The following is a 14,150-nucleotide window of genomic DNA, read 5'->3' on the forward strand; positions in this document are numbered from 1 at the left end:
CACGGTTCTGAGGAAGGGTCTCCAGACTCAAAACATTAACTCTGATTTCTCTTCACAGATGCTGTCAGACCTGCTGAGCTTTTCCAGCAACTCATGAAACATTGAACGCTAACCAATGATAGAATGGTCAATAGAAGGTGCCTCAGGATTCTTCTCAATCTGCTGTCTATCACAAGAGACTTCACTGCATAGCATGAGGATATCACATGTGCTAACTGAAGCCTTAAAATCTGCATTGCTTTAGTGCCACATAATGTTAGTGCCCTGTCTTACTGACTGCTGCTTTAACCTTTACAGGACCTCTAAAGTGAACAACAACATTAAAGATCAAGGACTGTGAAAATAACTGAGTCCATGTGTCCTTTATACTGAGAAGGGACTACATGCCAAATAACCAACAAAGTTTCACAGTTAAAGGAAGTTGAAACGTAGCTGAGTCAATTAGGATCTCTCCAGCTTTTTGCACTCAATAATGCATTGCTCTTTTGGATGTCCTGCCCAATCAATGTCCTGATCCTCATCTTCATTCTCAGAAGTTTGATGTTGATCTCCCATTATCTCTGCATCCACCCCCTCTCCATTCAATTTGACAGCTCCAGTTATGAAGGGCACAGTATGCCACAATCATGTGGCACCCCCTTTCGGGGCTATACTGCACGGGTCTGCCAGAGCAACCCAGACATCAAAACCCCTCTTAAGAGAACCTATGGTCTGTTCTACTGTGGCTCTGAAGGAAGCTTAAGCACCATTGTGTCTTCATGCTGCATCACACTGATATTTCATGAAGGTGTCATGAGCTGTTGTGAGGAGTAGCCCTTGTCTACCAGCAGCCATCCCTATGTTGCATGAGGACATTGGAAGGAGATAGGAACCTGTGAGTTCTCTAGTATGCATGCATGCTGGCAGCTCCCAGGATACTTGACACAGACCTCCAAAATCTGGTAGCAGTGTTCACAGGTAAGTTGAACGTAATGGACTGGAAGTATTTTCTTTTGAAGAATTCTGCAAGATTGTGGTTGGGCAATCTCAAAGCAGTCTGTAGCAGTCTGCACATAGGGGAAGCCAGTGATGATGAAGAATACCACTGCCCAGATTTCTTGTCACAGGAAGAGATGTAATCTAGAGAAAATGGCATCAATGACATCCTAGATGCATTCGTGGATCGAAGATTGGGAGATTCCACACTTGGTTGCCCTTGAAAATAGCTGATGCATAAACGTTCAGGGCGTACTTGCTTACTTGCATGCGCATGTGGCAACTCTGAAGCATGGTTTTCCAGTTTTCTAGATTACATAAAGCCATAAGACATAAGAGCAGAAATTAGGCCATTCAACCCATCGATTCTGCTCTGCCATTCAATCATGGCTGATGGGTTTCACAACCTCATTGTCCCATCCTTTTCCTGTGTCAAAGAGCATCAAGAAACCAAGGCAGTAGGATTCTCCACGGTTGCAAGCTTTCCCCGTGTGTATGAGCTTCCAGTGATAACAGTGTCTTTAGTCATTTGTTACAGTAAATGTTTGAAAATGTAAAATCTTGATGTCATTCTTTCAGCTCAAACTGGAAGTTCAAATTTCTCTATAAATGTTGTTGATCTCTACACTAAATAGAACAACCCACAAAGTAAATTTTCCAGATGGGCAGATTGACTTTCTTCAGTCACTCAATCACCTTGCTCTGAGATTTTGCAGTGCTGCTTGTTAAATTCAGATTAATATTTACGTGGAAATTTGCCCTTGACGCTGACATTTTTGCCCAGCCACTTGAATAGCACAACTCTGACAAAGCTATGGGAACTACCTAGTTGCCTGAATACATGTTGATAGCCTGAGGTTGATTATTAATAAAATATTATTAATAATGCACGGTTGGAGATTGCTTCAGTAACTTTATGGTTATATCATTAGTATAAAAATCTCTAAGGGTTATAGGATATATTTACTGATTATTCATGAAGTTCAGCATCTCAAGATACAGTCGCCAGTAATCAATTCAATACTTGGACATGATTCTTCAACAGTTTTAAATAGTTGTTTGCTGGTACAGAAGTTCTGTATTGCTGAAAAAAGACACATTTTGTGAAGCTTTTCACCTAGCCGTCATCAGAGCAATTTCACAAGAATACCATTGTAAGGGCAAAACAATGTTTTACATTATATGTAAAGTGAGTTATGATAGGTTAGCCAATGGTCTCTGGATAGCGGTTTCCATGGAGAACTTCCTGGTTCGATTATTCCAGTTAATTGCTTTGATTAAATTTTAAACCAAGCAGATTGACTCTGACTCTGGTTGGTCAACACATTACCCTGGAAAATGGTTGTCAACTATTTTATAAGTTGAAGCAGGCACAATGTGTACACATGTACTTTGTGACAGAAGGAGCAAGGCCCGATGTAATAATTAATGAACTGGTAATTGCACTACATTGCGAACCCTGGTTGTCAGGCCGTTATTGGTTAATTATTTAGCAAATGCTTTCCAATCACATAATCACATCTAATGTTGGACGCTGTTTTGAGTTCTCTAAGCATGGGCTGGCTGGGTGGAGTCAGTACCTTGCTTGTTGCAAATAGTCAAAACATATGCTGTCTGATATGATCTGCCAGTCTTTCTATTCTTCTTACAAACCATGTATCACACAGGCACTGAAATTCTTAGACCACATTACTCATTTAGGTGATTGGTGAACTGTCTTTTAGCTTGATGGTAGCATCCTGTTAGAGGCGTTCATCACTTGTGTTTCTACTACATAATAACATAGTGAAACAGCTGGCTTCAGCTATTGCTCAAACCTTTGAGTTACTTATCCTTCAGTCTGGGGTAAACTGCTCATTCATGGGTTTGCTGATTTCTCAAGCAGGACTTCAAGAAAGAGGAGTTAGTTTGACTGCTTCATTACAGTGGTGAAGTTTAGCACAAGATGGGACCCATTAAGACATGGAAGGAATTTCTTACACGTTCGATTCAAATCTAGTCCATGTGTCACCTGCATTTTAAATAATATATAAGGGGTGGGAATTAAGGTGTCATTCTATCAAGGATACGTTTTCATGGAACCCAAAAATGATGTTTCCCAGAACTCAGTGGAGTAGGGATCCCATGGTGGCACTGTCTATACATGTTGTTATTAAGGCTAAACACAACTGTTACAAACTGTCATAACGTCAATGAATACCAATTGACACAAAGGTGGTGTATCTAGGTTGTCATGATATGGAGCTGCAGAATAAATGTCTATAGCTTCCTTGACTGGTGAGTTGGTAAATAAGCTAGTAAGTCACACATTTTTCCACTTCATTGTGAAGATTTGTTCACCATGAAGTTAAAAATCCAGAACTATGAGTTTGACAGGACAGATACTTCCCTCATTAATATTCTTTTCTATTGCAGGGGAACTGTTTGATGTGAAAGCCAAATGTGTTATCAATGCTACAGGACCTTTCACAGATTCATTGCGTAAAATGGATGATGAGAACGTGGAAAAAATTTGTCAGCCTAGTTCTGGAGTGCATATTGTCTTGCCTGGTTATTATAGGTAACTAAATACATTACTAGAGGCAACTAAAAAGCTAATTGTCAAAGCCCCAAAATGGATAAATCGGGAGAGATAGGGCCCCTCAAAGATCAGCAAGGCAGCCTATGTATGGAACCACAGGAGATGGGGGAGATACTAAATAAGTATTTTGCATCAGTGTTTATTGTGGAGATGGACATGGAAGATTTAGAATGTAGAAATCATCTAACAGTGCATAAAGTGGTTAATCATTTAATCTAAATAAAAGTAATGTTCACAAAGATAATTACTGTGTGGTTGAAATGGCTTACTTTGTTATTTTTAGGTAGTGTAATTCAGTTTATTTTCAGGTTTCATCTATGAAATAAATCCCATTGATTTTACCTAACTTATAGCAATCAACTTGCAGCTTTTCAAGTTTTGTTCCATTTCTCCTTAGAAATTTATACAGGAATACGTAAAATGTTTTGTAGCAAAAACCTTCAAGGAACATTCAGTTGAAAGTAACTGATTTATTAAAGGTAATGTATTGAATACAGGAGGTGGGAGGTCACGTTGCAGCTGTACAGGACATTGGTTAGGCCACTGTTGGAATATTGTGTGCAGTTCTGGTCTCCTTCCTATCGGAAAGACATTGTGAAACTTGAAAGGGTTCAGAAAAGATTTACACGGATGTTGCCAGGGTTGGAGGATTTGAGTTATAAAGAGAATCTGAATAGGCTGGGGCTGTTTTCCTTGGAGTGTTGGAGGCTGAGGGGTGACCTTATAGAGGTTTACAAAATTATGAGAGGCATGGATAGGATAAATAGACAAAGACTTATCCCTGGGGTCGGGGAGTCCAGAACTAGAGGGCATAGGTTTAGGGTGGAAAGATATAAAAGAGACCTAAGGGGCAACTTTTTCACCCAGAGCGTCATACTTGTATGGAATGAGCTGCCAGAGGAAGTGGTGGAGGCTGGTATAGTTGTAACATTTAAAAGGCATTTGGATGGGTATATGAGTAGGAAGGGTTTGGAGGGTTATGGGCTGGGTGCTGGCAGGTGGGACTAGATTGGGTTGGGATATCTGTTCGGCATGGACGGGTTGGACCGAAGGGTCTGTTTCTGTGTTGTACATCTCTATGACTCTACGTTAATTATTTCATATTGTTATCTTAATTTTAATTTGAGATGTAACTGTCAAACATTATTGAAAGAGGTGCATGAGACAATACTGAACAATTTATGTTATAAAAGCAGTTTGTACAAAATCTGTCATTTTCATATCTTATATTCAAGCATTCAGTTTATCTAATGAGATATGTAACAATTTGCTGCTGTAGTTATATAGTAATGATGGGAAACAAAATGAGTGGCTTTGGATTTTAATCAAATCTTGCCACAACTCAGAATTATAGAATCGTAGGATCATACAGGGCAATAGAGCCATCGAATCTTTACCGCTATGGTGTAATGCAATATGTCTGAAAATTCTCCATTAAAATCTACTAGAATGATAGTAATGTCAGATAATTAGTGATTCACTGCTCTTTTTGAGAATTAGTTTTTTTTAAGAGGACAGAGGTTCAGGATTGAGAAAGTTTAAGATGGCAATCAGGAAATATTTATTTATGCAGCAGGTGAATAACAACCAGAATGGGTATAGAAAGGGTGGTTGAAGGCAGGAAAATCATTTAAGAAGAAGCTGAATGCTGTAATAAGGAGAGTTAAAAATCACACAACACCAGGTTATAGTCCAACAAGTTTAATTGGAAGCACACTATCTTTCGGAGCGCTGCTCCTTCATCAGGTGGTTGTGGACAACTACCTGATGAAGGAGCGGTGCTCCGAAAGCTGGAGCTTCCACTTAAACCTGTTGCACTATAACCTGGTGTTGTGTGATTTTTTAACTTTGTACACCCCAGTCCAACACCGGCATCTCCAAGTAATGAGGAGATGATGTTTTCCTTAGTACTGGAAGCGACTTGCTACTTAATTAAGATAAGCATAATTTGGTTGTGTTGTAGTGTATGTATTTCTTGGACATTTGTTGTTATGCAAAAACGAAAGTGGAAAAGAAAGGGGAAAAGAACTATGTTCTAAAAAATGAAAATTGTTGCCCTTGAACAATAATATCTGTCTGTAAGGCAGCTGACTCTCTGATTTAATTATTTTCTGAACAGTTTCGTAAAAGTTGCCAGTTGGTTGCATTTTTAGTTTTTATTGTGCTGTTTGAGAGCTAATTAGACCCAATGCTTTTCACAGTGCATATATTGAGTAAGTTGATTGCGGGCAGTAGATTATGAAAATAAATGTAACTTTTACCCTTACAGCCCTGAAGCCATGGGACTGCTTGACCCAGCAACTAGTGATGGCAGAGTTATATTTTTCTTACCATGGGAGAAAGTGGTCATTGCAGGAACCACTGACACTCCGACAGAGATTACATCTAAGCCCATACCCCATGAGGAGGAGATTAATTTTATTCTTCGAGAAATACGGAATTATCTGAGCTCTGACGTTGAAGGTAATTTTGTGTATTTAAACAATCTTATAATTTCTAAATTAAAAAAACAAACGGCATTGATAATAAATGCAATATCAATGCATTCAAAAGCAAATTTTGTCAAAAAATTAGAATGAAATTTTCTAACAGTAGATTGCATATTTACAGTCTTATTTTGAACAAGTGTTTGTTACCCAGTTGATTAACATTCGAGCACATTAACAGGATTTGCTTTGCAAAAGATCCTTAGTTAAGCCCCATTACCAGGTTCCATTTGGACATTGCAAGTGGGGGAAGCAAAGGATGGAAAGGGTCCTTCTGTCTCATGCTACCGCTTGCACAGGTTCTGCCCTTGCTGCAAGCACAAGTCTCACTCTACTCTTTGGTTGAACTCTTGAGTTTTGGGATATTATTTTCAGGATAATATTGGGACTAAGCATGTCAGTGTGTCCTCCATGTATTCGAATTCTGAGTGCAGGCACTTTTATTTTTTAATCTGCGTTTGGAAATCACTAGCAAGGTCAGCATTTGTTGACTGCCTCCAGTCAGCCTGAAAGGATGATCGGTGTTCATATTTTCTGTGCGAACTGAAGCTGGTTGTAATTGATCAGTGTCTCGCCTCAATAGCAAGAGCAATGCAAGTGATGATTGATATGGTCATTGGTGATGTGTTATCCTGGGTACAGCATGTTGTAAGTAACAGAAAACCCTATCAAAGTATCAATTAGTTATTGCTGGATGACACTTTTCAGAGTTTTCACATCTGAGGTTCACTTGAAAGTTTCAAACATGAGTGGGGTAGTGTCTGAATTTGCTATGGAGTCAAAGGTTCTGCATTGTAAGAGTCTTTTCGGACAGTCAAGAGTGTTTAAGCCTCAGCAATTAACAACATTTATAAATAGGCGTATATTATTTCAACAAACTCTGCTGGTCATATCAATCTGCTTCAGATTCTGCAAATGTTTATTCTAGGCATATCCACTTCTGGAGACTTGGACACATTCCAGCTGTTTAATTATAGTATGACAAGAGCTGCTATTTCTGGTGGCATGGTTTATAAATGGAGTTCAGTACTCTCATGATATGATAAATGCCTCATTTTAGGTAGACTGACCAGTTGCATTTGAAATGTAGTCCAAGTTTTTCTAACAGTATGTGCTGTGGTATTTATATTGAACAGGACATTAAAAACATAAATCAATATGTTGTAAATGTTCATTGAATGACCTACTGTCATTTTCATATTCCCACTTCATAGAAGGTGGAGTGATGTGAATAGTTTTAATTAAAAATGCAGCTGTAGCATATACAGTTAATGTTCTACCTCTCTAAATGTACAAGTTAGAATTTGTAGCTCAATTTTATGACTTAATGGAGCAAATGTGAAATTCATAGTGTTTTTGACTTTAGAAATAAGCTTTTAATCAGGAGGTCAGACAGCATCAGCCACAGAGAGAACTGACAGGATTATAGAGCCTAAATTCCTTCGTGCCCAAATCAGACGCTTCCAGTAATAGGCATCAACGGCATTCTGAGATTAGAACCGAGCTCACTCTTACAATTTTGAACTATTGTCATCTTTAGATGGAAGTGAACCTTGCATTAACCTTTTTGATTGTGTTTTGGACCATATTTTGTGATTTGTGTACCTAGGTCCCTTTGCTCCTGCTTAGTCTGGAATAGTTAAAAAGAAGCGTTCTGATTTAACTTGCTCAGAAGTAAACAAATAATTTACTCATTCATGTTGAAGTTTGTCTGCCATAGTTTTGCCCTGTGAGCCTGTCTATTCCCTTCGTAACTTTTTATTCTCATCAGCACAACCTACAGAGCCTCCTAGCTTTATATAAGTGCAAAATTTAACATACAGCTCTGTCTTACAACTCTTTGTCCTTCATCAACCTTTAACAAAGATATGATGAAAGATTAAGACTGGAGGACAAATCCCTGGGATATGCCATGCTAGGTTTTTAGGTCTGGATGGGGTTGGGAGGACGGAGATGGATATGAAAATTAGCATTACCAGCCAGTTTGACATGTTGTTTCTGCTGTCAACAGTTTTCTCAGGACAGAAGGATGAGTTCCAGCAGTAGATCTGTTTCGGAGGAGTGGAAAGTTGAGCTTGATAACAAGCTTGTCAACTCATCAAAACTCAATTTCTAATGTTATCAGAGGCAGGTTATATAATACATTATGGACACCACAGCTGCAAGGATGTGGCAGCACAGGGAGCCAGAAATTAGGTGGGCTCATTAAAGGGAAACCTGGCTGGCCAGCAGTGATATCAGAGCAAGTACTGTCCATGTGCTCATTCATTAGAAGGGTTGTAATCCTCCAAGGATTGTGGGACAATACAACTGAGTGCTGTGCAAGGCAATGGCCGAACACAGGATTAAGTTTTTCAGAGATTTAACTGAATAATGATGAGTATCACCATCCTCAGGCACAGAAGCCAAGACTTGGGCATGAAGTAGGAAAAAGAGCAGGTCATAGGTCAGGATGACAACTGAAGACATTCCTCCAGCATTGTGGGTAACTGCCAAAGAAGAAGAGACATGATTCTGAATCTGTACTGCAGAAGACTGTGAAAATCTAGGCAAATTGGAACTGAGATTTGTGTCCTTGGTGCAGAAGACCTTCAAGTGTCTTCCCTTGTTCATAATCCTGCTTACTAGGACATTGGGCTGTCAAAGTCACAGTGGCATTGACATCTTCACCTCTGGTCCCTTCTAAGAATCAGCAGTGGACCTTGCTAGAGTGTTACAAACAGAAGCACACCATGTTACCATGCAGGTAAAGTGTGTGAGTGAGTAGTATAAACAATTTAAAGCAGAAGGCACAGGGAACAACTCCTCTGATGGATCCTCAAATGTGTGGGATACTTTCATTTGCAACCACATGACCATCTCGGGCATTGAGTGAGTGGCTAGTCAGAATCTTCAACTGAAAAGGCTTTTACTCTTTTAATGCTTAGCTGATCTGTAACAACTTAATGTCCTGGCACCTAACATGATGCCTTCATCTTTTACCAGCCCAGATTGTCACAATTCTTTATCTGAAAACCCAGATTTCATGAAAGAATTTGGGATATCCCTTGAAGAAATGGCTACTCTCACCTTTAAAAGAGCCAAGACAGAGAGTCGTGACCCACTGGGGTAGTGCATTGGAAACCAGTTCTCACTATTTGTGGAATCATCACACAACTTAAAGTTTTTCTTTAAAGAAATATATAAAATCCTAAACTACCCAATTATTAGAGAAATGTTGATAGAAAGCACAGACTAGGTTTCTGTATTGTACATATTGAGAATCACTATTTATCAGAGGTAATTAAATAATTAGCTAAAGGAAAGATAAGTTGGTTTTCTGCTGGTTTAAAGTGGTTTACTGCTGAGAACTGTAAGACAGAGTTATTTGGCTGCTGCAGACCTGGTGATTTCTGGCCTGACAAGCTTCTCTCTGTCTCATTCATAGTCCAAACTATTCAACTTCCTAACAACCAATTACATGGGGTTGTTGGCAGACAAAAGACCTTTATTATCCATAACTGGTCTATGAATCAATCAGGTTCACTTGTAAACAGCTCCTTAGATCCAGTTTGCCTGTACATTGCTGGAACCTGCAGCTACACTAACAGGTTTGCAAAAATGTAGCAAAAGCCTTGATTTCAATAAATGCAGTCATCCTTGCAACTCCTTGGGTTTCAAAACAGTTCACTCTTGTTTTAGTCCTTGCTTTAAAAAACACAAGAATGAAAAGACACAATTTTTACAAGAGTCATACAGGCAGTGCAAGCAAAGCCATTGGCTCTCCAGGGCCACCATCAAGCACACCATTAGGCTGCTGGGAACAGGATTTAGTGTTTGCATTGGTCCCATCAGAATCAATGTTAAAACTGGAGCTAAGTTCAATAGTGCCTTACCTAGCAGAGAAAAGCATTACAACATTATACCTGTGTCGTCAGCATTTTAAATTACTAAAATCTTACATTGATAAATTAAATCACTGTTAGAATAAGTAAATCTAAACATATCCTTATAAAAGAAAAGTGTAGCATTTTGCCTCCAGTTTCTCCTGTGGTTGACCCTCTGACTGTAGAAACAAGATCCCACAGCCCAGAATCTTTAACAGGGTGGGAGGGCCCTTCATTTATCAGGCTACGGACTGCTTGCTGAGGCTGTAATGTTTTTCCTGACTACATTGCAACCACTGCCTATATCGGGAAAAAGTGAGGACTGCAGGTGCTGGAGATAGAGTCGAGAGTGTGGTGCTGAAAAAGCACAGCAGGTCAGGCAGCATCTGAGGAGCAGGTGAATCGACATTTTGTGCATAAGCCCTTCATCAGGAAGCCCTTGCTTCATGATGAAGGGCTTATGTCCGAAACATTGATTGTCCTGCTCCTCGGATGCTACCTGACGTGCTGTGCTTTTCCAGCACCACACTCTCGACACTTCCTGTATCAGTACATCTGTCATTGCTGGTCAAAGTAAGGTAACTTTTGTTGGACACAGTTCAGAAAAGGTTCACTAGGTTGATCCCTGGTATGGAAGAAAATGCCTGAATGAGCAAAGGCTAAACAGGTTGGGATTGACCTCACTTGAATTTAGAAGAAGGAGAAGTGATCTTATTGAAACATAGAAATTCTTAAGGGAGCTTGACAGGGTAAATGCTGAGAGAATGTTTCCCGTCAAGGAAGAGTCTTGGACTGGAGGGCATAATCTCAGAATAAAAGGAAAATTTAAGACTGAGATATGGAGGAATTTCTTCATTGGGGTTTGAGAGTCTTTGGAACTACTTGCCCCAGAGAGCTGTGGGGACAGAGTATACTTAAGGCTGTGTTAGTTTCCTGATCAATAGTAGAATCAAGGATTACTGGGAACAGGTTAAAAAACAAACCAGTTTAAGTGAGGAATGTTAGATCAGCCATGATCCTATTGAATGGCCGAACAGGCTCAAGGGGCCGCACAGCCTAGTCCTGCTCCTATTTCTTATGGTCTTATGGCCTTGTGACTCCAAAGACTCTTTGCTCAGCTGAGCAACTCTATGTCTTTTCCTGGTGATTAGAGGGGAAATGGACACAGCTTCTTCAGCATCTCTCATTTCTTCCTTTTCACTAGTGCCGCACTGTTCACCCAGTGTCACTTGATATAAGTATACAGTACACAAAGTCCTGTTGATGTGAGTTTATACACTGGTAAAGGGAGCGCTTTATGATGTGGCAATGCTGCCTCTAGTGACGTCGCTGTGCTTAGCCATTTATCATCCATGATTGACTCTGTGGACTGCACAAGAAGCAGATGTTGAGAATTAGCTGGTGGTTGTTGCACATTCTGCAGGGCTGGGACTGCCCAGTGTAGCAGAGATTTTAGCACTTTCAGATAGGAAGGAGAGCACACTGACTCCTTCATGTACAGTTTTCAGCATCTTTTTTACCATCTCCTCCATATGTTCCTGTCTCTCTGTCCTTCACTTTGATCTGCAGTGTGGCGAACTGTCGCTGTTTCCTCCATGTCAGCCAATCTCTCAGTACGAACCCTCCCTCAAGAGTTACGATAAATCAAAGAGAGATGCTGACCTTTCTGATAAAAGCCAGTGACTAATTAACATAAACTGCATACATCAGAGCTGTCAGATTCTCAATAGAGCTGAGGCTGTGAGCATTGTTGAGAGGTCAGTAAGTTCGATGGGTTCACTTTTCTCCTGTTCAGTAGCAACATGCGTCCTCAGACTCTTCAGCTAGTTTGTCTGCTCGAGGTTGTATACAGAGAGCCTTGTCATCAGGCTCTCAGATTTAAGTCACTTTACCAGAGCACAGAAGGTCATTAAACATCTTGTGGCACGCATCCAGTTCCTCTGAATTATACTTTTGCTGCTTGCATTTTCAACTACTTTTGTTTGGATGGATGGTCTCCTCCTATCATCTTCCAGAAAGAGAATCTCCCTTCTTTCTTCAACAGCCTCTATTTGCATGGCAAGACCTGCATTTGTGAAATGAAAAATGACCCTACCCTGGACACTTCTACTTATTCTTCAGTTGCTGTAAAGCTTGCACACTGTTTCAATATGGCTGTCAATGGCAGATTAAGTGAGTGGGTAACACGTAGCAGATGGAGTATTATGTGAGTTATTGTGTACTTTGGTAATAAGAATAGAAAAATGGAATATCTTTTAAGTGTGACATTTTTAAATGTTGATCTTCCTGGACTTTGGCACACTTGTGTACGTTAGCATATAAATCCAACCCAACAATCGTGCCAAAATTTCCTTTTTTGTACGCGACCAACTGACCTGCATGGAATCCAAGTTGTGGGTCATTAGTTTAACCAACAGTTGAGAACTTTCAAATACACGAAAAATATACCTCCATGAAGTTATTCAGATCATGACGATTTCCCTTTTATTGCCTTTGTAAACGAGAAAGAATTCATCTTCTGTGACTATTCAATCTGCATCCCTCTTATTGTTTTGAATTAGGAATCACTTAAGCATTTAAGTGTGTCTCAACAAAGTCAGCATTTGTTATTCAACTTAGCAACCTGTTAATAATGTCAGGTTTAAAATAGTGGTGCTGTAAATCATGTTAGCTTGACAGTTTTTAGTTTGTCTTCTGGATCAAATGTGCCTACATAACAATGTCAGAAGTAATTCATTGTGAAGAGCACTTTGAGATGTTTTAATGTGATAAGGAGCTATGTAAAAGCATATTGTCTTTTATGCTTTCCAATTCAATTTATTGACTCTGCAATAAATCACTAGTTCCTGATACAAATACATTACTAGCAATGCTTTCTTATTAAATATGAAACAAATATAACCGAAAAGAATTGAGTTCAGAAAGGTTCACATGAATGTTTTTTGTGTATCATTTATTTGTATCTATGAAAATTATTTCCTTAGTTGATGTTAATAATTCACATGGTATGGCAACTGCTCTTTCCAAGACCGAAAGAAACTAGTATTGTTGCAAACCAATTTCCCATCCATTGACTTCATGGATACTTCCCATTGCATTGGGAAAGCAACTAATGTAATCAAAGGCCCCTTCCACCCCCCCCCCCCCCCCCCCCCCCCCCACCCCACCACCCTTATATTCTCTTACACCCTCTTCCATTTGGCAGGAAATATAATATAAAAGTTTGTATACTGGTACAAACAGATTTAAGAACAGCTTCTTCCCAGCTATCATTAGACTTTTGAATGGACCTCTTTGATGTTAATGTTGATCTCTCTCTGCATTTTCAACCACTGGAACATTGTATCCTGCACTCTGTTCTGTTACCCTGATGCATTTGCATAGTATGATCTGCCTGTAAAGCATGGAAGACAACACTTTTCACTGTAACTCAGTACATGCGACAGTGATAAATCAAATCAAATCAAACATAGAACTTGTTACTTCAAATGTGTCAATGTTGCCTAATATGTCATTCCATGTGGAATTAATCCTCTTATCCCATTATCTCACAATACAACTTGCTTACATCTGTCCGACTGTACATTTTTAAAAAGTGACTGATCATTTCATATCACATTAAATAAACGTAATCTGATGTGTCACATCATCCAACAAAAAAAGATTTGGAGTGTACACCAATGTTGCTGCATTAGTCCATCCAAACATATGATCTGGTGAATCATTAATCACTAATGAACTGAATATAAATATCTTTTTTATTTTATGTCTAATTACAAATGACATCACTTTGACCATGGTCTTTTTACTAGCACTGTAGCTGCTGTTGGCATAGCATCAGTTTCGACTTTGTTACTTTCTGCTTAAAATATCATACTTTTTTTTATTATACCCTCCCTTTCCACCAATAACAAAGTGATTAACAACATTTCTCTAGCATTAGCTTATCAATGTTTCTAGTCATTTTTGTCATTTTTGTCGCAGTATAGCTAGCGCACCTTCAGGAATCATCTCTTCTCCAGTGACCACAGATGGCCATCTGAAAGGTGACTGAAGATGCCATCCTAAATTTCCCTCTTTATCTGTATATTGCCCCACAGTGGCATTACCCACAAACGAAAGAACAACTTTCATGTACATGCTGGCCATACCAACCTTTATTATCCATTTTTGATTTCAAAATTTGTGTCACGCTGTCCAACTGTCTCATCATTATTCAGTAATAGGTGATCAAGAAATGCT

General features: G+C 39.3%; 1 protein-coding gene across 4 annotated transcripts in view; it reads left to right on the top strand.

The window, feature by feature from the left end:
- Positions 1–14,150, top strand: part of gpd2 (glycerol-3-phosphate dehydrogenase 2 (mitochondrial)) — a 120,804-nt gene that overhangs the window by 79,376 nt on the left and 27,278 nt on the right. For all 4 annotated transcript variants that reach the window (XM_072579373.1, XM_072579372.1, XM_072579374.1 and 1 more), the window contains 2 exons: positions 3,391–3,535; positions 5,826–6,019. In XM_072579373.1, coding sequence (XP_072435474.1) covers positions 3,391–3,535; positions 5,826–6,019 — 339 coding nt within the window. The remainder of the gene's footprint in view (positions 1–3,390; positions 3,536–5,825; positions 6,020–14,150) is intronic.

The sequence above is a fragment of the Chiloscyllium punctatum genome, chromosome 10 (genome assembly GCF_047496795.1).
Source record: "Chiloscyllium punctatum isolate Juve2018m chromosome 10, sChiPun1.3, whole genome shotgun sequence".
Taxonomy (NCBI): domain Eukaryota; kingdom Metazoa; phylum Chordata; class Chondrichthyes; order Orectolobiformes; family Hemiscylliidae; genus Chiloscyllium; species Chiloscyllium punctatum.